Below are 24,124 nucleotides of genomic sequence, written 5' to 3'. Positions count from 1 at the left end.
ATCTTCCCCACAGAAGTAGCCATGAAAGAAGGGTTTTATTTTAAAAGTCTGTGGGTCCCTGGACTTTGGCAGAACTGCCCAGGAGGCCACAGAAGGACTCAGGCAGCACAAGGAGTCAGCACGGATGGCACTCCAGCCCCAGGTCCCCCTGAGTGCTCGTGGTGAGGGGACCAAGGCCATGCAGCTGCTGTTTGTTGCTTCCAAGGCATTTATCACAATCTGCTCGTGTTTTAGTTGTTTAATTATAGTAGCAAAGAGAAAATAAACTCTCTGAGGGCACCATGAGTCATAAAAAGCCTTTCTGAGGAGGTGAAATGTGAGGTGGTAGGTGAGGGGTCTCGGCAGAGTGATGCATGCAGGGAGAGCCGCAGATGCCAGGCCCAGGAACAGGCATGGTTGTCAGCGACAGGAAGGACACCTCCGGGCCTTCAGGATCCTGTGCAAGACCAGAGGAGCAGGCAGGGAGTCTGCAGCGCCCCGTCTGCCATGACTCAGGACTTAGGTTATGTTCTGATGAGCACTGGAAGCTTTGGGAAGGCAGAGTGCTGGAGAGGGTCGTTCCTATAGGATGAAGCCCACAGAGTACTGGGTTCCAGAAATGCTTGCCGAGGGCGAGTCACACAGGGAGTGTCCTGGGCTCCAGAAATGCTTGCCGAGGCTGAGTCACACAGGGAGTGTCCTGGGCTCCAGAAATGCTTGCCGAGGGCGAGTCACACAGGGAGTGTCCTGGGCTCCAGAAATGCTTGCCGAGGGCTGAATCAGACATGGAGTGGACAGACTCAGTTGGGGCTGAGGTTTGTAGTGTCATCCTTCTTGCAACTCTAGAATTTCCCCACACAGTGACCTTGGGCCACAAGCCTAGACTGGGCTGAAAGAACCTTGCTTCTCTCCCCGTGGCTTTCCCTCGAGGCAGCTGCAGGTCATTTCCCTTTTATTTGGCAGGCTCACGGTTTTGAAGAGACTCATGCGACCTTCCTTCAGACTGATTTGCTGAAGCTGCTGGTGAAAAAGTGCAGCAAAGGGACCGGTTTTAGTAAAACGTGGCTCCTCCGGGACCTGGAGGTAAGACGTGTGCCGCCTGCTGCGGGCTTCCCGCGCAGGAGTGAGACCCGTGGATTAGCCGTACCGCCTCTGGCCCGGGCACGCTCATTCTGTGCATCCGTTGGAACCGTGTCTCAGATTGGTGTCCCCTGTTGGAAACAGGGATTATGACACCTGTTCTTCCTGTCTCGGAGAGAATGAATTTGATGTTTGTTCGGAGAACACTGGAGGAGAAGTATTTTATGGAAACACGTGGCTGACCATTACGTCACGGCCATAAAGTGTGTCTGTGAATTATTACTTCCCTTAAAGTTCCTTCGAGCTAAAATCTGCTTATATATAAACATAATGTGTTTATTCTATGTAGGATTTTAGTTGATAGTTTTCATCTTATCAGAGTTCCCTCTGGGCCTCAGATTGGTCTTGGTGGAATTGCTCTGGTCTCTGAGTGTGCCAGCCTCTGGTCCAGGAAAGGCTGCCGCTGTGCGGGGGGAGGTCAGCCAGCCTTGCTCCGGCACCCAGAGGCCTGAGCTCGAGGAGCCCGCTGTCCAGCACCACAGGAGGGGTTGGTTCGGTTTCAGAAAGCGGTGCTGAAGTATAGCAATGGAAAACCTGCAGAGCATCTGGGCTCTCGTTCTGAGGAAAAACTAATAAATTTTAAATTAGATTTGCAGAAAATGTGAAATATAGAAAAGAAAGAAAAACTTCAAATTCCGCCCCACAGACACGGCCACTGTTAGTATTTTCTGTACTGCCTTATTCCAGTCGTTTCCACCTGCGTCCCTGTCACGTGTGTAGATGCAGATGGTATAGTGTGTGACCCTCAGATGCAGTGGGGGAGTGCGGTGGCCGCTTCTCCGAGTCACTAGGTGGTTTTCATGACCCCGGTCGTAACGGCTGCAAATGACACACGAAGGTGGATCTCAGCTTCATTGACTGTAACATGCTTTACGTTATTCCTAAAAGGAGAGTTACTGGCTGGGTCAAAGGCAGTAGACGGTACAGCTCTTTACATCTCGCCAAAGCACGTTCTCAAAGTGATCCCAACTTACGTTGTCAGCCGCAGAGGTCCCTCAGTTTTAGTTAGCATGTCTTTGATGATAGCTAAATTGAACATGTTTTCATGTGTTTTCTTTTGTTACTAATTTTACATTCTCTTTGTGAATCCTTACATCTTTTAAAAAGGTCAAATATTTTCTACCATTTAAGGGTTAGAGATCTCACCCACTGAGCCCCCACACCCCTGCCCTGCATGGTCTTCTGTCTGTAGATCCTGTCCATCATGCTGTACTCCTCAAAGAAGGAGATTCACACCTTGGCCGAGCACACAGCCCTGGAGCAAGACGAGCGAGGGGACCAAGAGGAGGAGGTGGAAGGCACTGTGAGCAGCCCTGCTGAGCCGGAGCAGAAGAAGCTGGATCCCCTGGAAAGCCTGGATGAGCCCACCAGAATATGTTTCTTGGTGAGTTCCGGGGCCGTGGTGAATCTGAGGGATGGGTTCTCTTTGGCTTGCACCGTGTTTTTGCCTTCATGCAAAAATGCCTCAGTCTGACGTGCCGAGAAGTCGCTTCCTGAAGACTCAGTCTGAATTGTGCAGAATTGATCCAGAAGAACGGAAAAATCTTTACACCAGTCATTTTTAAGCTTTTTGGGCCTAAAAGCTTTAGATCATCTCTCCCATGACATAAGCACATGCAGTTTTGCTCATAATTTGCAGCCCTTCGATGCATGGTGTCCCCTCGTGGTTTCTGAGATGCATTCTCTTACGTTCCCTGGGGATACACTCTTCCTCGAATGGTGACTGCAGGAAGAATAGCCAGAGAGTATGGGGCAGGGATCAGAAAAGCAAGCACATCTCTGGACCGAGGTGCCAGTTGTCGGAGTTGAGTGTGTGGCAGCTCCAGGGAATCCGGCGGAGGGCACCGTGGTGGGTAGTAACTGTTGACTGTTAGCGTTGCATGCAGTGGTCTGCTATTTCCGTGCTTTATGTTTTCTGTGAATTTATAATCCCAGAGCAGATTCTGCAGTCCATGTTTTAGAGTTTATAATTTTATTTGCTCTCAGTGACCACACGATACTCAGAAATTACAACCTGTGGTGACTTTAGAAAATAATTGTTGTATCCCTTGAGTTCGTCTCTCTTGTGCTTCCTCCATGGCCTGCAGATGGCGCACGATGCGCTCAATGCCCCTCTGCACATCCTCCGGGCCATATACGAGTTGCAGATGAAAAGGACCGATTCTTTCTTCCTGGAGGTTCAGAAGAGGTGAGGACCCTGAGATGCAGCTGACGTGCAGCGAGTGGGAGAGCAAGGGAGGGCAGGGCCATGATTGCCGCCTGCCAGCAAGCTCGGGGTAAAAACTCCTGTGAGGCCGACTCGTGGACCTGGTTGTCAGTTCTTCACGCAGCGCTGTGAAAGCCGACCGCGCCGCATGGCCTGAGTCCTCTTGAGCTGTGCTGTGTGTCCCTCTGGGTGCAGACGTTGGGGCAGATGCCAAGGTCTCTCCCATTCGTCGTCCTGGGGCAGACAGTGCCAAGCAGGGCCTTCTGGTCAGAGTGTTGTTTGCACATTATCTTCATGGATTTCCCCAAGGGTTACCATAAAGTTAATAATACTCCCTTTCTCTTGGCCAGGAAGTTCAGCCTGGTTGTTGGGCCCAGCTCCCAAATGTGTGTGGAACTTTACCTGTCGCAGCTAATCTCCCCCTCTGTCTGTCATATCCTAGTTTTGACTTCTTATTCTAACTTACATTCAGTTCCAATTTAATTTTTCTTTTATGTTTTTATCTTCTGTTTCTGTTTTCCTGTATTTCTTATATGTTGCCTCAAATCCTTTGTGAAATGAAGCAGGGCACAGTCTAAGCTGCTGTAACTAAGAAACCCAGAAATATCGGGTCAAGGAAGATAGAATTTGTTTTTTCTCTCGTGGCAGTCCAGGGTGGGTGGGCAGCTCTGCTCTGTGAATGACCAGCGTATTGTTCTCCTGCGTGGTGTCACGTGGCTCCCCCGTACCCACCTGTGCTCTAGCCCAGAGAGGGGGCAGGTAGAGAGAGGAGGGCGTCCTCAACCCAGCTGCCTCCCGTGGGCGAGGACCTAGTTGCATCACCCCGTCTAGCTGAAGAGGGGCTGGGCACCCTGTTGCCAGCTGGGTGCTTGTGTACCTTGCTAAAGCTTCTGGGAACTTTGTTTCTGAGATCCCGATGGACAGTTTGCATCCTCCGCCACCAGGGGGTCTGTGCATGTCTGTGTGCACGAGTAAATAAATGAGTGCTGTGAGTCTAGATTGCAGAATATGGGGGGCGATAATGTCATTGCAGAGTAACAGGACAGTAACTCGGATCGGTATTTCTGACAAGTTTCACTGCGGGCTGAACTCTTAGCTTTCTGTGATGTATGTACCCAGCCTTGTGCCTCTTCTCCCCAGGTTTGATGGGGATGAGCTCACCACGGATGAAAGGATTCGGACCCTGGCTCAGAGGTGGCAGCCCAGTAGGAGTCTGAGACTAGAGGAGCAGAGTGCCAAAGCCGTGGACACAGACATGATTATCTTACCGTGTTTGGTATGTTGCTTCCACCTCGGACACAAAATGTCTGCCCCTGGCCCCCAGCCCCCACCCAGTGGTGAGGGGGCAGGCCGCGGTAACGGTGGTCTTGGGTTTGCAGTCCCGGCCTGCACGCTGTGACCAGGCCACGGCTGAATCGAACCCTGTGACCCAGAAGCTCATCGCCAGCACAGAGAGTGAACTGCAGCAGAGCTACGCCAAGCAGCGGCGTAGCAAGAGCGCCGCCCTCCTGCACAAGGAGCTGAACTGCAAGAGCAAGAGGGCTGTCCGAGAGTACCTGTTCCGCGTGAACGAGGCCACGGCCGTCCTGTACGCCCGCCATGTGCTGGCCTCCTTGCTCGCCGAGTGGCCTGGCCACGTGCCAGTGAGTGAGGACACCCTGGAGCTCAGTGGCCCGGCCCACATGACCTACATTTTGGACATGTTCATGCAGCTGGAAGAAAAGCACCAGTGGGAGAAGGTGATTGTTGGGCAGGCCAGGCTGGGCACTCGCCCCCTTTGTTCCTCGCCCCCCCCCCCATGTTTGAACCTGCTTCCTCTGGTGCGGGCCTCCCCGGCGGGAGGCCACCTGCGTGGGCGTGCGGCTCCACGACAGCTGTGGGTGCAGCAGCGGCCGGGTGGGGGCACAGCTGGGCGCTCTCAGGTCCTGGCCTGGAGCGGAGCTCCCAGCCTAGGGCAGACTTGGTGCGCGGAGGGTACCTGACCGCGCGATCCCACGGAGCCTGACTCTGCGCTTGTCCTAGCCTGTCTCTTCTCGTCCAGTGCCGAGCCCAGGGGACGTGGTGAATTACGGCTGATGGCCTGTCCCCGTGGCACAGGAGCCTCCCAGATGTTTGGGGGCACTTGCACCTGTTCCACTGTAACCGGGGAGAGTTCCGTCTTGAGGAAGTGCAGTCCGAGGCCCCGGCCTCTGGAAGGCAGGTTTGAGGTCTGCAGCTTAACCCCATGGTCCGGTTCTGAGTTTCCAGGCCTCTGGTTCTGTTCTTAAGTCAAATCTTCCACGTCGTCTTTGAGAGCAGGGCCGGGGTAGCGATTCCCAGGGTGAATGCACCCAGAGGAGCTGCACAGCAGAACACGGCCTGGTCTGGGCCGGGGGGAAGCCGTGGACGCCTCCTCCAGCTGAGCTGGGAAGTTTTCTGACCACCTTCCAGCTTCCAAGTGCAAAAATCTTGAGTCACATTTACTGCCGCCGCCTTCATCCCTGTCCCCTTGGCACCCACACACACACGGTGTACCCTCACCGCCCCCATGTGTGCCCTGCGGGGGGATTCCTCCGGAAGTGAGTTTATCTTCTCATCCTTAATTTGCCTGTGTAAGAACACCGCTGGTTGCAGAGACCCCTAGATCTGTCCCCAGCCCCACAGTCTCGGAGGTGTTGGCAGCTTTGCCGTAGCCACTCCTCTCATGGAGGTGCCACAGGGGAGCATGGCCTCCCCCCGTCCTTGCCCCACGGAGCCCCCAGTTCCACACCTCTTTGGCACGTGTCCCCTTGTACGGTCATTGTTTCTCTGTGCGTCCCTCCTCTGCTTGGCTCAGGACTCTGCAGGGCCCGGGACCACTTCTGATTGGTTCTCTTGGCTTTCTCAGAGCTCCCAGAAGTGGTGTTTTCAGGAAGGACTGAGGCGGAGGCGTCCTGGTCCACAGCAGGGCCCCCTCCCCGCCGCGGGAGGCGTCCCAGTCCACAGCAAGCACCCCGCCCACCCCCATGGGAGGTGGCTGGAAGAGTTGGCTTCAGGGGTGGGGCCAGGGGCCAGAGTGAAGCCAGCCCCTTTGGATAGGCCTTGGGTTGAAACGGACACGTCCTTTTTCCTGCCCCTGGTGGCTCTGACGCTCTCTGCCTCACATCCTGCCAGATCCTGCGGAAGGTGCTCCAGGGCTGCCGAGGGAGCATGCTGGGGACCATGGCCCTGGCTGCCTGCCAGTTCATGGAGGAGCCCGGGATGGAGGTGCAAGTCAGGGAGTCGAAACACCCATATAACAATAACACTAACTTTGAGGTACGTCCAGGGCACGTGGCTGGCAGGACCTACGAGAGCTGCTGAGAATCTCATCCCCTCTGGGCAGTCCTCCCTCTGTGTCCCCAAAGCCAGGGAGTCTCCACAGCCCAGTCTTCTGACCTTGTCTTAATAGGAAACAGTGGGGCTCTGGGCCTGGGGGGAGGCATTCACTTCTCCTGCAACAAGGTCCTTTCAGGGAACCCTTGGCATCTTCGACACTGAGTCTGCGTGCGGGCCTGGGTTCAGCCCTGGCTGCACTGTCTCCTGATGATGTGGCCACACCGTGGAGACCCCTGCCCTTTGTCTCAGTACCCAGGCGCGTGCTCCCCATCCTCCTTGTCTTAGGGTCGCAGGGCGTGGCCCGAGACAAGCCCTGGGGAATGACAGACGTGTCCTTGTGTCCCCTCCCCAGGATAAAGTCCACATACCGGGTGCAGTCTACCTCTCCATCAAATTCGACTCGCAATGCAGTACAGAGGAGGGCTGTGATGAGCTGGCCATGTCCAGCAGTGGTGACTTCCAGCAGGACCGACACACTTTCAGTGGGTCCCAGCAGAAATGGAAGGATTTTGAGCTCCCAGGTAGTAAATACATCCTCAGTCATCTAGACACTTCACATCGAGTATTTAAGTTCAGTACTGAGAAGAGGGATGTTGTGGGGGGGGGGCGTCACCCCGGGTTTAGCCTTTTTCATCAGGAGCCTGTCACTTGCCGTTCCCCGTTACTGCGGTGTCCTGAGCTGTTTCTGATTCTTGTGTGACCCAGGAGATACTCTGTACTACCGCTTCACCTCTGACATGAGCAACACGGAGTGGGGTTACAAATTCACCGTGACGGCGGGACACCTGGGGCGATTCCAGACAGGTGTGTGCGCTACTCTTTCCGTCCGCAGGCTATTCCGGCCAGGGACCCTCTGTGGACGCAGGGGCCACAGTGTCACCGACGTTTGTTAAAATCGAAGCAGCTGCTTTCCTCGGAGACTTCCACATGTCACTCTGAATGTGCTGTGGCAGCTAGTGGTCAGCGTGAGTGGACAGAGGAGGGGCCGCCCGCGGGGCCACAGAAGACACTTCTCTTAGAATTCACAGGGCTTGTTGCAAAAAGGAGAAACTGAAAATGTTATCCTATGTTGCTCTTACCAAAGGCATAATTTTAGGCAAAATTTAAATGATCATAGTTGTTTTATTCTATTTATTGAAACTCAAGCAGTTCATGTTTCTAAATCTCTGTGTTCTGTGGGTGTGGGCCAGGGTTCGAGATTTTGAAGCAGATGTTGTCAGAAGAAAGAGTTGTGCCACACCTCCCGCTGGCCAAAATTTGGGAGTGGCTGGTGGGTGTGGCTTGTCGCCAGACTGGCCACCAGCGATTAAAAGCCATCCACCTGCTTCTGAGGATCGTCCGATGCTGCACCCACAGGTGAGCTGCCCTCCATGGGTCCTTTGCGGGGCGTTTGGACTGTGAGGACCCCCTCCCACTCTGTGGCTTGTCATTTCTCTTTCAGGGGTGTCTGATGGAAAGAAGCTTCTGATTTTAAGATCTTACAGTTCATCGAGCATTTTTGTTTTCTGGTTTTTTTTAGTGGTAGTACTTTTATTGTCCTGTTTAGGAGATGTTTGCCGTACTCCGTCTTGGGGTTGTGACGATATTTCCTATGTTCTCCAAGCTTGTTTCTTCTGTCACATCTAGCTTATGTTCCACATGGAATGACTACTGTGTGTGATGCGAAGTGTTGAGTCAGGGTTGGTTATTCGAACTTGAGTCTCCCCCTGACCCCATAGACCAGCTTTTCCCTCCCCTCACTCCAGCGCCACCCTTGTCACCAGGAAGGGTCCATGTACGCATACATCTGTGTCTGCTCTCTTCCATCCCTTGGTCTTCTCGGTTCACTGTGTTCAGTGTTGTAGCTTTAGGACAAATGTACGTATCTCAGTGTATAAACCCGTTGTTCTTCCTCTTCGAGGATGTCCTGGATTATCCAGCCCTGCATATCCCATACATCTTAGAATTGGTTGCTTCCTTTCTCTTGTTTTTCCCGCTTTAGTGAGGTGTCACTGAAAAAATTGTAGTATATTTAAAGCGTAGAAGGTGATGATGTCATGTATGTCCACGTGGTGAAAGCGTTCCCTGTCGGGTTAGTTAACGCACGCAGCACCTCACGTGGTTACCTCTGCTGTGTGTGACAACACTGACAGTGTCCTCTCTTGCTGAAACTGGCTTTTCAGGAAATTTCTGTTTCCTGAAAAGGATGCAGCGCTATATACCATTATCTCCTGTTGTCGCCATGATGTATATTAGATCCTCAGACCTTATTCACCTCACAGCTGGAGGGTTTGTTCCTTTGACCGGCCTCTCCCCGTCTCCCTCACCCCCAGCCCCTGGCAACTACCTTTCTGTTTTCTGTGTCTACGAGTTTATTCGGTTTGTGTGGGTTTCCACATAGAATTGAGATCGCCCAGGGTTTGTCTTTCTCGGGCTTATTCTACTCCAGGCCCGTCCGTGTTGCAAACAGCCATGCTCTCGTGGCTGAAGAATACTCCGTTGTGTGCCCAGCACCACATTGGCTGTATCCGCTCTTCCATCAGCAGACACTCTTGTTTATTTCCAGCCTTGGCCGTTGTGAACATTTGAGTGCAGGTATCTTTTGGAGGTAATGATTTGTGTGCTTTTGCTATAAACCCAGTAGTGCGAATCCTGGATCATACAGTAGTTGTGGTTTTAATTACTCGGGGAACCTCCATCTTGGTCTCCACAGTGGCCGCACCCGTGTGCGTTCTCACCAGCAGTGCGTCCTCGCCAACACCTGTCGTCTCCTGTCTTTTCGATGATAGCCATCCCCACACATGCAAGGCCGTATCTCGTTGTGGCTTTGATTTGCATTTCCCTGATGATGAGTGATACAAGCCCCTGTCTTTTCATGTGTCTCTTGGCCTTCTGCATGTCTTCTTTGGGAAAGCGTCCGTTCAGGTCCTTTGATTATATTTTAATTGGGTTATTTGGGTTCTTTTGAAATCGAGTTAAATGAGTTCCTTGTATATTTTGGATGTTAACCCCTTATTGGGTATGTGGTTTAAAAATATCTTCTCCCATTCCATAGATGCCTTTTCATTTGTTGATGGTCTCCTTTGCTGCGCAGAAGCTTTTTAGTTTGATGTAGTCCCATGTCTCTTTGCTTTTGTGTCAAATTCAAAAAATCGTTGCCAAGACCAATGTCAAGGAGCTTAGCCCTTATGTTTTCTTGTGGGAGTTTTGCAGTTGGAGGTCTCTCATTCAAATCTTTAATCTATTTTGACTTGATTTTGTGCGTGATGTAAGGGAGGGAGCCAGTTTCGTGCTGTTGTATGTGGTTATCCAGTTTTTCCAACACATGTGTTGAGGAGACTGTCCTTTCCGCATTGCATATTCTTGGCACCTTTGTCAGAATTAATTGGCTGTATATGCATGGGTTTCCTTCTGGGCTCTCTGTCCTGTTCATTAGTCTTTATGCCTGTTTCTGTTCCAGTACCGTACTGTTTGGATTACTGTAGCTCTGTATCATGGTTTAAAATCGGGATGTGTGAGGCCTCCAGGTTTGTTCTTAAGATTGATTTGGTTATTCAGGGTCTTCTGTAGTTCCACATGAATTTTAGGGTGGTTTTTCCTATTTCTGTGAAAATGCCGTTGGGATTTGGATAGGTGCTACATGGACTGTGTATATTGCTTTGGACAGCATGAACATTTTAACCGTATTCTTCAGGCCTTGAACACGGATCATCCTTTACACTTGTGTTTTCTCCAGTTTCTTTCAGCGTTCGACAGTTTTCAGTGTACAGACTGTTTACCTCCTTCGCAAAAATTTATTTCTAAGTATTTTATTCTTTTTTATCCCATTGTAAATGGGTTTGTTTCCTTAATTTCTCCTTCTGATAGTTCGTTGTTAGTGCGTAGAAATGCAGCTGATTTTCTGTATTGATTTTGTGCCCTGTGACTTTACTGAATTTATTAGTTCTGATGTTTCTTCTGTGGAGTCTGGTGTTTTCTGTGTAGGATGCCATCTGCACACAGACGATTCTACATCTTCTTTTCTAGTGTAGATGCCTTTTGTTTCTGTTTCCTGCCTAACTGCTCTGGCCAGAATTTCCGGTACCTCATAGTTCCTACTCCACGTGTTTGTTTCTGTCCACGCACATGTGCACACGCCTCCTCTCACCTGATGGGGTTTTGACTCTTGACAACACTGAACCCCGTAACCCACAATTGTTAAATATTGGCTCCTCTCTACAGTCCTCCACTGCTCAGGTCTGAGTCACGTCTTACAGGTTTCTGTGTAGACGGCCTGCACAACGTTCCATTAGATTTATCTCTAGGAAGTTAATGGGTTTGATGCTATTGTAATTGGTGTTTTAGAATTCTTATTTGTAATTGTTTCTGCTCATATGTAATTAGTTTTTGTGTATTTCCTTTGTATGCAACGACCATGCTCTATTTGTTAACTTTAAGAGAGCGTGTATAGATTATTCAGAGCACAGTCATGTTATCTACAAATAACTGGTTTTAGTTCTTCCTCTCTGTCCTTAGAAGCTTTTTTTTTTTTTTTTTTTTGTCTTTTTGCCTTTTTGCACTAGCCAGGACCTCCCATAGGGTATTGAGTAGAAGTGGGGATTAAAGATATATTGCCTCGTTCCTCATCTTGGAGGGCAGGTGTTGGCAACTCTGCCCCACGCATCGTCCACACACTCAGACCCCTGCCTGTCAGGGGTTCAGTGTCCCTCTCTAGCATTTCTTTTTTTAAGAGAGAGAGAGAGAGCGTGTGAGTGGGGGGCAGGGGGCGGTGCAGAGAGAGAGTCTCAAGCAGGCTCCACACCCAGTGCAGAGCCTGACAGGGGGCTCGCTCTCACAACCCCAAGATCATGCCCTGAGCCAAAATCAAGAGTCAGATGCTTACCTGGCTGAGCCACCCAGGTGCCCCCGACCCCAGCATTTTTAAGGCACACAGACACAAGGTGCCAGTCAGAGTGGAGTGATACCGAAGTAGCAGGGCATCTTCTGGTGTAATACGGAGCTGTAATTTTACAATGAAGGGCTCTCCGAGTCAGGGAGAGCAGTCCGTCTGCGTGCAGGCAGCAGAGGGAGGGGTAAGCGGACTGTGATTGCTGTTTCCCCTTTGTCCTGGTGTGAGGAAAGGTCCCTTAGCCCGTAGGGGCTCAGTTCTGTTCTTTTGAGAGCAGGTTGCGGTGAGAACCGTCTGGTTGAGTGATGGGTTTGAAACCGTCTTCAGACGGCTGGGCCCTTCCTGGCCGCGTTGTGGATGTGCTTCTGCAGTGTGCTGACCTTCCTCAGGCCCGGGGCAAGACTGGGTGGGCAGAGGGGAAAGGCAGTCCCAGGGGAGGGAGGGTGGGCAGACGTGGTATGAGCCACGCAGGTGCATTGACCTCACTCCCTGAGCGCTTTCCTGGAAGCTCCGCTGTAGAGCTGTCTCTTTAAATCAAACCAAGTTTTCCCCTTGCTTTACTTTAGGAAGGCTCACTGCTCTGGGAGAAAGTGATTGGCTCCAAGAGTAAATGTACAGAATACTTTTTAAAGTCATACATTAAAGAGAAAAGGCAAAATTTAAGATTATAAATCATAAAGTCACGTAGTGAGGCCCAGAATATTATTTGCTTCATAACTTTTCTCCTCTGAAGGATGTTGAAATGGAATGAAAAGTACTTCCTCCCTCTGAGTCAAAAATGTCAACGAGTCTCTCCCCAGAGGCCCACAGAATTGCAAAGGGTTCTGGCCCGAGCACCCTCATTAGCATATTTCTTATGTTTTATGAGCCTAAGATTGTAATATTGGTCATCACCGTCTTTTAAATCTTTTCTTGTTCTCTGATTGTTGAAGCAACGAGCGTTGCAGAAAATCTAGGAAACTTGGGCACCTGGGTGGCTCCGTCGGTGACGCGTCTGCCTTAGGCTCAGGTCGTGATCCCAGGGTCCTGGGATCGAGTCCCGCATCGGGCTCCCTGCTCAGCGGGGAGCCTGCTTCTCCCTCTGCCTGCTGCTCCCCCTGCTCATGCATGCACACTGTCTCTCTTTCTCTCTGCCTCTCAAATAGATAAATAAAATATTAAAAAAAAAAAAATCTAGGAAACTGACAGGGACAACCACGGATAACATTTTTTGTGTATTTGTTCACTGTTGTTTTTGACGTGGTCACACGATACTGTATGTGCAGTTGTGTTTTATTTTGTATGTGCAGTTTTATTGTTGCTTTTTTCCACGTAACATCCATCTTGAGATTCTTCCGCTGCCGTTGGCAGTTCGTCGTAGCACCCATTTTAAAGAGGTGCGGTTGATTTACGACTGTGCTCCAGAGTGTCCCGCTTCCTTGGAGTCCTGTTTTGAAGTTTGGGTTCTGCCCCTTTCCCTGTTTGCTGCTGGTGAATATTTTTGGGGAGGGTAATGACTTTACTAGTTGTGGGGGGAGTCGGTCAGCTGGCGTCTGTCTCACGTCTGACCCCCGCCCCCCGCCCCCGCAGTGACCTCTGTGACCTTGCGCTGCTGAAGCCGCTGTGGCAGCTCTTCACCCACATGGAGTACAGCCTGTTTGAGGACGTGACGCAGCCTGGCATCCTCCTCCCCCTGCACCGCGCCCTCACCGAGCTCTTCTTCGTCACCGAGAACCGTGCTCAGGTGAGGGTCCTGCCAGGGCTTCCTCTGCTGCCCCGGTGGGGGATGGGGGTGTGCGTGGCCTGATGTCCCAGGTCCTCACCTCTGCCCGACCCCCGGGAAGACTGTTTATTTTGTCAGGCCTAAAGCCAAAGGGGGAAGAACTGCTTTCAGTTAGTCCTTAATAGTAGTGAATTCTGGAAGATGAAATGGTCAGGTTCTTGTTCCTCCTATTTTTTCCTCCCATGAGCACAGTAGGCCCATTGAATGTGAGAGATGAAAGGCCTTTCAAAATTCCTGAGCTTACCCCCTCATTTTCTACATGAGGAGACTGACCCTGTGGGTGAGTCAGGGCGGAGCCCCCCTGGAACCAGGCACCGGGCTACCCCCGGTCCAGCCCCGTCCACAGCGCCCGAGGGAGGTGGTGCCATGAGGTGCCCAGCAGAACGAGACTTTTGTGGTTGCGGGTGGGTGTTGGTCCGGTGATGCTGCGTCTCTGCTCTCCCCCCAGGAGCTCGGCCTGCTGCGGGACTACCTGCTGGCCTTAACCACTGACGACCACCTTCTCCGCTGCGTGGCGCAGGTACCGTCTCCCTGTCCGAGCTGGCCGTCCCCATCCCCGCGGCCCCCCGGGTCGACATGGAGCTCTGTCCCACCCCAGTCGCTTCCCTGTGCTGTCCGAGAGCCGTTGAGCCCATTTATCAGTGTCATTCACGTTAGACCATGAGCTCGGAAGATGCCAGCAAGAATTTGTGTCTTTGAAACCAAACCAACTAATGCCTTAAATCGACAGTTTGGCTGAAGTTTCCGTACACTTAGGTTTCAGATAATTTTGGATGTAACTTTTTTCCCTGATAGGAGAGCTGCTGACAGTTTGGTCCCAGGATCCCTTTACACTTCTAGATTATTGACGATCCCCAAAAGCTTATGTTGACGTGTTGTACATATTGATATACGCCATTAGAAATTAAATGAGGTTTTAAATTTAGAAATTGAAACAAAAAATTTTAACACTTATCAGTTCGTTTTAAGAAATAATAAACTCATGCCATGTTAATATGAATCACACATTCTGTGAAACACAGCTGTATTTTTCAAATACAGTGGTTCTCGAGGAGGACGGTGGTCGTTCGTGTCTACCCTGGCGGGAGGCCTCGGGCCAACGCCCCAGCGGCCGTGGTCATCCTGGCTCACAGGCACCTCTGGGAGACTCCACGGGGTGCGCAGGAGCGTGAAGGCAGGAGAAGACAGTATAATATCTTAGTATCCTGCAACAGTGTTTTTCACCGTGCAGAGCCCCTGAAAGGGTCTCAGGAACCCCAGGCCCAGACCACACATTGAGAGCCTTAGGCTCACAGACCCCTTGAATATCCTGGCACTTGTGGTCCAACCCTCCAGTGGGCAGATGGGGACGCTGAGCTCAGACACGGGGGAGCTTTGCCCAGGGTCACGTGGGAGTAGGCATCTATTCCTGGCGAGTCTGCTCAGTGAACACAGGGTCCTCTCGCAGGGAAGACGCGGGAATCCCCCATCAACTGAGAGGTGTTTGTGTGCATTCTCTGGAGACCTGTAGGCAGAGTAGAAACTCCCTCCCTTCTAACAGGTCCCTGCCCGCACTGTCACTGCCACCCTGGTTTCATGACACAGCAAAAATCTGGGATGTGACCATACGGCACCAAGAGCTGCACGTCGTGTGTGCCTGTGGGCTGCTCCCTCTTGCCTGTCCCTGTGGCCCGTCTCCTCGCCCTCATGCTGACCCTCCCACAGCCCGTCCTCTGTGCTGGACCAGTGCTCCGCGTCTTGCTGCGCTGAGCTCGTACGGCGGCCTCAGCCTGGCTCCAGGGCACCCCTTCCCAGCACCCTCCCACCCTGTGGCCCAGCACTGGCTGTTTGTCTCTCCCCTCTGCTCCTCTTTGCTCTTCTCTTTCCCTAAAGAGCTTGCCCAGATGCCCTGTGGACCCTGTCCTCCAGGTCCACTGAGCCCACCAGCATTGCACCTGCCTCTCTCTCGGGGGAGTGATAATATTTCTGCCCTATGTTTGCAGCTCTCATGGGGTCTTGGGAGAATCTGTCTCTCACTCTGGGCTGGTACTCCAGGTGAGGGGAACCACAGCTGGCTCATGTCTGTCCCTACTCCCCCCGATGACCCCCAGTGCTCAGCTGAGGGTCTTGTCCGGTGTGCACTTAATGAATGAGCAAATGAATGGTTCGACGTTGGCAGTCACCCTTTCTCCCTCCACAGGCTCTGCAGAACATTGCTGCTATCAGCCTGGCCATCAACTACCCGAACAAGGCAACCCGCCTCTGGAATGTCGAGTGTTAGCCCTTGCTATGGCGTGCATGGAACTGGCCCATCTGTCCACGAGGACTTTAGAGCAGACATCTAAACTCATTCAGGAAAATGCCTGTGGTGTCCGTGCCCGGCTTCCCTTGAGGTCCCACTTCCACCCCAAGTGGAATGCCAAACAGCCATGCCTCCAAGAACTTGCTGCGTCCCAAGCTAGCACCTGCACGCACCACAGCACGTGAGACAGAGCAGAGCACTACAGAGCTATTCAGGAGGGCAGGTCGTTCAGAGGGTCTGTCCCTGCGGAAGCCACAGCCCAGGAGGAGCTGAAAGGAGCGTCTCTGGAAAGCGTTCTGTCTCCGTGGAGCGGGGCTGCCTGCGCTTAGAGTCGGCCCAGAGCTGCCCTCTCAGCAGGACCTGCAGCAGCAGCGGCCTGGCCTGGGCGCCCTTCCTTTGCTCTTGCTTCTTGAGACTGGGCAGTCCACACCAAAGCCGGTGAGAGCTCGTCCTGGCCACCTGCTGGCCCCCAGGCATGCACATGGCCGTCCCACAGAAGTCCTCGGGGAGAACAAGAGCCCTTGGTCACAGCCAGTGGGCCGTCCATGTGCACCGCTCCTGCTCTGACTCCCAGCACATCTGCGTTTAGTTGTTTTCACATATTTCAGTTTCCACCTGACGTTTTTAGAACAGAACCACATGACCCCCGCGAGGCTTCAAGGGGTGTCCAATGGAACGGTCATTCAGGGGAGACGCTGTTCGCGTGAAAGCTTCTGTACTTGAAGACTTGAAGTGTTAGATGAGATCTTATTTTAGAAGTAAAAAAAAAAAACACCAAAAAACAAAGAATATATGATGATTTTATTTCTTCTCTGTGGTCACGGTTACCCGTCGCATCCACCTCTGGGACTCTGCGTGCTTGCTCGGCTGTCATTGGTCTGGCAAGAATGCTGTTTTCCATTCTTTTTGTGGTCGCAGTCTTGCCCTGAAGTGCTGATGATGATTCTCTTTCCAAAGCCATGCTTTGGAGTGTGAGGCTGGGTTGGCCCGTGGGACTCGTCGGCGTGAAGAGCGCCTCGGCAGCTGCCATTTCAGGACGGCATCTGGGCCTGAGCACGTCCCCCCACACGGGGCCCGTGGAAGGCTCCTCGCAGACAGGGCCAAGCTGAGCAGGTCAGCACCGGCATGTGACTGCTGGCTGCAGGGGTCTGGGTTGGAAGGGCCCGAGACTGCAGGTCCCAGGAGGGTCTTCCTGCAGAAGCACTCTTGCCTTCTGGGTCAGGAGGCCGCGGGGCGGCAGCCTCCTGCAGCCCTAGAGCTCAGTTCTCAGTCAAGCCCCCAAGCTGCACGAGGAGCCGCCCTGTGAGGGACCCTTCAAAGGGGACAGGGGGCAGGTCCTGGAACTTGGTGACCTGAGGCCCTGGGCCTGGTCTGGTCCCCCATGGTGTCGGGATGCAAGCAGGCTGCTACTGTGGCTTGGTAGAAACCCGTTCTCATCTTCCGCTCTGCCTGCACCCCCAGAGAAGGCCCCACGTGCGTACCACCCAGAGCCAGGTAGGTCTCGCAGTGCAGAGGGAGGTCACAGAGCAGGTGTCGGGGCCCCGACTGACGGGGGTGGGGGGCGGCCTGGAAGACAGACAACACAGTGCACTCAGGCCTTCACCTTGCTGCCATCCACAGTCCTCATGACCCGGACTGACTGACCCAGGCAGGACAGACGGGCAGGGCAGGGTCACGCCTCTGGGGGCCGTCACCACCGACTTTGCTCTCCATCCTCGGGAGGCCGAATTGTAAATAAACGCCAGCCTCGGCCCGCTGCTGTCTGTCCTCGCCCTGGCTGTTCTGGTCTCTCTGCCCACTTTGCACAGAGCGAGCCCAGGTTCTGCTTCACACCCAGCTGCTGCTCTCCCCTGCTCGCCCCACCGGCCCGGTCGCCCTGCATCCCACCCGGTCGCCACCAAGGACCCGCCGCCTCCGAGACCAGCCTCCCTTTGATCCTTCTCCGAGGCAGAGTTGCCAGGCAAGAGCTAAAACCGGCGAGAATAAAGGTGTCGTGAAAACACGTGCCTGATCCATAAAGAGATTCTGACCCAAACCCTGTATGTTGTACAGATGGACACTGCTCCTAATGGGAGGGGTGACTTATTTTCATCATCATTTTTAATTTGTTTTCTTACGGGTTTACGATTTTGAATTTTTCTTATTTGTTTGAAAGAAAGAATTTTGATTATATCAAGCTGAGTGAGTTCAGCCTGTAAAAAGGATGTTAAGTTGTGGGTAAAATATGCAAATGAAGAGAAATATATTGTACAAATTCTATATAAAAAAAAGTCCAACTGTGTGTGGGGTTTTTTCCTCCCCTCTCCTCTCCCTTCTCCTCCCCTCCCCTCCTCTCCCCTCTCCTCCAAGCCCAAAGGGATGGAATCACTGGAATCTTGAGGACTCGGGGTTGGCAGGAACCAGAAGTGTCTCAGCTGGCCCGAGCCTGGACTGTAGCCGCGCAGGAAGCCGGCGGCCGAGGTTTATATTCACCCCGCGTCGCTCCCGCACAGCTAGCTGCTGGGAGGTTTGCACCCACACTGGTGACCCCCAGGTCAGCTACCCTGCGCGGCTCACAGGGAGGCAGGGCTCCAGTCACAGGGCCGCCGCTCCTCCTGGCCTGCTTCTGTCCAAATGTGGGGCTGCCATCTGCCCGTCCTTGGGTCTTGGCTTCCTCCTCCTTCAGTCTTGCTGGCGTCTCTGGTTTGGCACCCACTGCTCTGCTCCCTCTTGGCCTCGTTCCTGGGGCCGAGCGCTGGCTTCTGTGAATTAGACATTTCGGTGGGGGCCGGACTTCATGGACCTTCCAGGCCCATTGCTCCAGCTGGAAGCATCTGACACGTCTTCCTAGAGCCCCCACGCTGCCTTCGAGGAGTCGGGCAGTAGCCGGGACCCAGTGTCGGCCCTCACCATCCCTGAGACCGGAGTGAGGCTCAGCAGAACGGGGTGCCCCTGCGCGGCCCCCATCTTCGCTCTCTCCTTCCTCACCCCGTCGCCTTCGCTCTCAGAAGTCGGTCCAGAGTCCACCTGAGCCCTGCCCTGTGCTGCGGTGGGACGCGGAGAGCCGGAGCAGAGGTGCTGAAGGTCGTGCTGAAGGTCATCTGCTCACAGCAGCACGGGAGCAAACAGCTGAAGGCCACAGAGGCAAGATGAAGTCGAGCCTTATTAGAACAAAGGGAAACAACCAGCCCCACCCCTCCTGTGATCCAGACCTGGAGGCCGTGACGGGTCAGCTTGTGGTCACACAGGAAGGGGCAGAGCCAGACCAGCTCAGATCCGGGGCCTGGAAGCCGCCACCACAGCACGTACCTGCCTGTTCACTGAGCGTGCGAATTTGTACAGCAGAGCCCCCTGGTTACAAAGCCAGGCTCTCAGAGTGAGGCCGGAGGGAAACGTGGCCCCGTGCACCTGTGGCACGCGGTCACTCACCTGATGGCCCCTTCTTGCCCGTTCCCCTTCTCCCCTGCCAACAGATCCCCTTCTTTTGCAGGCTGAGATACTTTAATCTCAGGAAAGGTAGGGCCTTCTGCTGACTCAGGAGGACAGTCACGCTTGATACGTCCCCTCGTTTCTATTTGCTGGATGCTCACTGTCCCAAGACCTGCCTGTTGGTGCCTGTGCCCCCTAGTTCTGCAGAGAACTGAGCTAAAGTCTGCTGGGAGGCTTTGAGGAGGGGGGATCCAGCCCCTGCTTGTTGCCTCTGGCTATGGTGAGAGCAAGAGGCTTGGCACTCCCACGGCTCCCTGGCCTCCAGGGGAAGCACGAGGCCGTTGGAGCAGAGAGATGAGTCTGACTCCATGATCACATCATCTGGACAGTGAATGAGCCCTAGAGCTACCAGCCTCCGGACTGCGTATGTGTGTGCACGTGTATGTGTGTGCACATGTGTGCGAGCAGGTGTGCCCGAGTAGGTGTGTGCGTGTGCGTGCGTGTGAGAGAGAGAATATGTTGGGGAGTCTCCTACAGCTAAAAGCCTTACTGACGCAAATGCAAGCAACAATTTGACTCTGAGAGGTTGAGAATGTGGGGTAGATCCGTCTCGTGACGTTCACACGAACAGTGTATGGAAAAGTAAAGACGTGACAATTCCCGGAGTCAGGCGGATCAAGCCACAGACGGCCACAGGTGTTACCAAGGTGCCTCTCCTTTCCAGGGACTCTGGCGTGCTCGCTTGCCTTGTGCTCACGACTTCCCACACTAACCTGGCTTGAAACAGGATCCGTTCCTAGTAACCTTCCACGGGCCCTGGAAAAGGCCTTCTGTGTGGGTACGGAGCGCGTATGTGCGCACAAGCAGGTGGAGCTCTTCAGTTGCAAGTTAAACCCACTCCAAACGAACTTAAAGAGAATTCACTGACAAACTTGAAAAGCCCGAGAGTTGCATCTGGTTCCCCCGCCCCTCACTCCCGGGCTCTGTTTCCCTCTGGGGCATTCGCAGCCGAGGGGGTCAGCCTGACTGCTGCCCACCACACAGTCCCAGGGGAGAAGGCCTCGCTGTCTGCTCATGCGAGTGGTTAGCCGATGTTTGCCAGCCATGACTTTGCTTCATGTTTCAAAAACTTGGGAGACCCGTGAGTTGCCGGTTGTCCTCCCAGATCTGCTGAGCATCGCAGCATCCGTGACGACTGGGCAGAAGCTCTGCCTGGGGGGTCCCCGTGCCCGCTGCGTGAGTCTCAGCTGCCCTTTGGGCAAGATGCCCCAACGTGCCCATCAGCAAGTGTGGAAATTTACCGTACCGAAGTGGAGAGAAACATCCAAAAGCAACGGATTTGAACCCAAAAGGTTGAATAGAAAAGAATGAGTTTAAGACAGGAACTCGGGGCGTAGCATGAGGTAATATAATTCAACACAAAAAACGTCCCCGGACCAGCAGTTTTGTGTGTCAATATTGTCTGTGGGTAAAGACTATAATGTGTAATTAAAAACACATCTTTGCGCCAAATCCCACAAGCAATTACAGGAGGCAGAAATTGCTAGAAGTGAGTGCAGAAGTGGGCAGATCCAGTGGTAATGGGCCAGTGTCTTTCTCGACTCCCAGCAGGCTGTGTGAAAAACACGAGGCCTACGTGACAGAGCTCCCGTCTGAGACCGGCTGTGGAGGGAGATGGTCCTGGGGCGCGCGTCTGGCGGATTAAGCCACAGACGGCCGCAGGTGTTACCAAGGTGCTCCTCTCCTTCCCAGACACTCTGGCGTGCTCGCTTTCCTCAGGCCCTCAGCCTGCCCCCTGTTCCCGAGGGTCCCTTCTCAGTGGCAAAGCCATGCCGTGCTGATGGCGGCCCTGCGCTCCCTCTGCCCTCAGGCTGCGTGTGGACCGGGGCCTTTTCCCTCCTCCCCACGTCACAGTCAGGCTTGTCAGACGGGAACGGCCGCAGGTGGCTGGCTAGCTCTGGTCATCAGTCAAGGGGCTCCCACCTGGGAGGAAGGGCCTTCCAGGACAAGTGTGCCCTTCAGGATGAGAAAGGGTAGCAACGGCCTTTCCCAGCCCCAGGCCCAAGTCGTCGCTGTCTGCGGTTCTTCCCAGAATGATGGCCGGCGGGAATGCCCAGTTCCTAGAGGGACAGCCTCCACCGACAGGCCAGCCAACCACAGCACAGCCACCCGCCCTCTGTCCGGACAAGACAGGCTCGCAGCAGTTAGCAGCAACCACCCGCTTGTGTGCACATACTCACGCTCCGGACCCAGAGAGGGCCTTCTCCAGGGCCCACGGGAGGTTACTAAGAACGGATCCTATTTCAAGCCATTGGATTGGGTTTGATGGATGTGGCGTCTCTTCCCATATAATCTTTTTGAGGGAACTTGACCCCGTTCCTAGCCCTGCTGGAGGGTTAAGCAAATCACCATCCCTTATAGCCGCACAGGCGATCGGACCAGGAGTGAACATCCGGCCCAAGCTACACACACAGTGGGGTGAGCCCTGGACGTAGGGAGCTCTGTACAAGTGGACTCCTGGTCATGCCGAGCTTGCTTGAGCAGGAAACTACTCTGCGGAGCGAGGGGGTCACAGCCCTAGAGCAGCTCCTGGTGCTTGTGTTTTCCTTTGAAGTCCAGCTATTGGTCCTGCACTTTGTTTCTGGGAGATCCCCCTTTTTTACTTGAGTTAATGCGAATGGCTTTCTTAATATTTTAGGAAGCAGAAATTGGATGGTGGAAATAATTTGAATTTAGATAGTGAGGGTGGCTGTTAGAACACGGTGAACATAAAACTACTGAATTGTGTTTCACTTTTAAATGGTGGGTTTTATGTGATATGAATTATAAAAACATTTAATGCAGAAATTATATGCCATAAAACCAAATGTAACTAAGAAAAGGTTTAGAAATTCTAATCAGAATAAGAGAAGGGAAGGGAACTATCCTAGGTCTTTGGTGAAAACAGAGAATCCAAAATGCAATTGCACACTATTTTGCAGCTAATGACAGTGGAAAATATAAAAATTGTGTGTGGAGAGGGGGTGGTCAAAGTTTTATTCAAGTAAAATCCTAACTCTAAGTGCATTTTTATTAATATAAAAAGGCAAAATTAAAAGAACGAAGCACTCATGTCAAGAAGTTAGGAATAAAAAAATAAACGTAGGCAAGATAACAGAAAGGAATCGAGATTAAAAATAAAACAATGAGTTAGAAAAAAAAAAGTGGGTAAACGTGGGTCCCAGGTGTATCAGTCACAATGATGACGGGTGCACCATCCTTCCTACAAGCAGCCATCCCAGCCCTGCGTCTGTGCTGAGGTAGCTGGCCCCCGGCTACTCCTCAGAGAAAGGGAGCCTCTCAGAGAACGGGAGTGAGGCCCTGACCAAGGCAGGCCCACGGGCAGCCAGACGAGAAGAGTTCTGCCCACCAGGCCGTGGCTGTTAGCATGACAGCAAAGATACACGAACAACTTTGTACACAAGTTAGAGGGGAGGAGAGCTTGTAAGCACATTAGATTCTATTTGAAAAACAACATAATGAAGTTTAATTTCTGCCTCATACTGTACGTCAGTATAAATTCCAGAGAAAGAACTATAACTGGCCGAAAAGCCCATGAAAAGATGTGCAATGTTATTTGTAATTAAAATTTACATCAAACAATTGTTTTATCCACGAGAGTGGCAGAAACTAGAAAACTCTCACGTTGTTGGTGGGTGTGCCAACAGGTGTGGCCTTCCTGGAGGTAGGATCCACCCAAACGCTGAATGCATGTATTCTTAGCAATCTCACATCCAGGAATCTGTCCTGCAGAAACTTCAGGATGTGTGCACCAACGCGTCTTACAATGTTAGTGCAGCTTGCGTGTAAGAGTTAAACACAAAAAGACCAAACTATCCATTTGTGGAGAATCATACAAATGAGCTATGGCTCATTTTCAGATACACCAAATTCCCAAAGCAGCACTTTTTTTAGATTTCCAGTGAGGAAACCTCGCTCTCTGTCCTCTGTCCCCTTTTTCTGTCTCGGTCTCGGTCTCTCTCGCATACACAATCCCCCCACCCCAGCTGCCACTGTACCCACATGCTCGAGGGCAGACACAGGTGGGGCGTCTACACTGAAGGTGCTGGGTGGACAGTGAGGTGCATCCCGGGCGCCCCAGCAGCCCGCACTCTTCTTTCTCTCTCTTCTCCAGTCTGCTACCGTGAGGCAGATGTGACAAACTCTAGTGACCTGAGATGTGCTTGCCACCTTCGGTCACTGGAATCCCTTCCTTGAAGAGTTTCCTTGAGCTCTAAAATCATGCCATCCCTGAGCAGAGAGCAGAAGAAAACTTAGCCATCTGAGGACGTAGAATCAAGGAAAGGCAAGCTGGGGTTAGGAAGCAAAAAACTCAGGACAACAAAGAAGAGTCGTGGGTCAGAGGTCAGCAAAGATTACTGGCCCAATAAACAACCAAGAACTTAGGGTAGGAGAAAATAGTTCAGCACAATTTTCCTCAGTTTTAGACTGTATCATAAATATATATCAGAAACCCCATAATATGTTTTGTTCTTTTTCACCTTTGGCATACCTACTATTACTGTCCCTGTTTCTGGCCAATAGAAGCCTGGAAAGATCAGGGCCTAGAACACAGATGTAAGGAGGAAGATTTGGGGCATCTTTGCTTTGGGCAAGTTACCAGTACATGAGCAGAAGCTTAGAAATGTTTCTCCTGTAAGTGCAAATAGAAGAAAGAAGCCTTTATTTAGAACCAGGCATACCCTGGAATCTGCAAGAAGCTGCTCCAAACCATAAGAGACTCTTAACCATAGGAAACAAACCAAGGGTTGCTGGAGGGGAGGTGTGCGGGGGGATGGGGTAACTGGGTGATGGACATTAAGGAGGGCACGTGATGGGGGCGCCTGGGTGGCTCAGTCGTTAAGCGTCTGCCTTCGGCTCGGGTCATGATCCCAGGGTCCTGGGGTTGAGTCCCGCATCGGGCTCCCAGCTCCGCGGGAAGCCTGCTTCTCCCTCTCCCAGTCTGACTCCCTGCTTGTGTTCCCTCTCTTGCTGTCTCTCTGTCAAAAAATAAATAAAATCTAAAAAAAAAAATTCCAAAAAAAAAAAGGGCACGTGATGCAATGAGCACTGGGTGTTATATGCAACTGATGAATTACTCAACTC

General features: G+C 52.4%; 1 protein-coding gene across 4 annotated transcripts in view; it reads left to right on the top strand.

Annotated features, from left to right (window-relative positions):
* ZZEF1 (zinc finger ZZ-type and EF-hand domain containing 1) overlaps nucleotides 1–17,852 on the top strand; it is a 103,732-nt gene extending 85,880 nt beyond the window's left edge. For 3 of the 4 annotated variants that reach the window (XM_036078417.2, XM_036078416.2, XM_036078418.2), the window contains 12 exons: nucleotides 943–1,062; nucleotides 2,312–2,503; nucleotides 3,207–3,307; nucleotides 4,466–4,601; nucleotides 4,705–5,064; nucleotides 6,458–6,601; nucleotides 7,014–7,182; nucleotides 7,367–7,465; nucleotides 7,852–8,017; nucleotides 13,098–13,251; nucleotides 13,739–13,810; nucleotides 15,470–17,852. In XM_036078417.2, coding sequence (XP_035934310.1) covers nucleotides 943–1,062; nucleotides 2,312–2,503; nucleotides 3,207–3,307; nucleotides 4,466–4,601; nucleotides 4,705–5,064; nucleotides 6,458–6,601; nucleotides 7,014–7,182; nucleotides 7,367–7,465; nucleotides 7,852–8,017; nucleotides 13,098–13,251; nucleotides 13,739–13,810; nucleotides 15,470–15,550 — 1,794 coding nt within the window. In that variant the 3' untranslated portion in view covers nucleotides 15,551–17,852. Of the gene's footprint in view, nucleotides 1–942; nucleotides 1,063–2,311; nucleotides 2,504–3,206; nucleotides 3,308–4,465; nucleotides 4,602–4,704; nucleotides 5,065–6,457; nucleotides 6,602–7,013; nucleotides 7,183–7,366; nucleotides 7,466–7,851; nucleotides 8,018–13,097; nucleotides 13,252–13,482; nucleotides 13,811–15,469 lie in introns of all 4 variants that reach the window. The other variant, XR_013445915.1, reaches the window with a different exon arrangement.
* The last annotated feature ends 6,272 nt before the right edge of the window (nucleotides 17,853–24,124 follow it).

Source organism: Halichoerus grypus, chromosome 2, assembly GCF_964656455.1.
Source record: "Halichoerus grypus chromosome 2, mHalGry1.hap1.1, whole genome shotgun sequence".
NCBI lineage: Eukaryota > Metazoa > Chordata > Mammalia > Carnivora > Phocidae > Halichoerus > Halichoerus grypus.
Note: the sequence above shows the minus strand (reverse complement) of the source record. Positions and strands in the feature narration are given on the sequence as shown.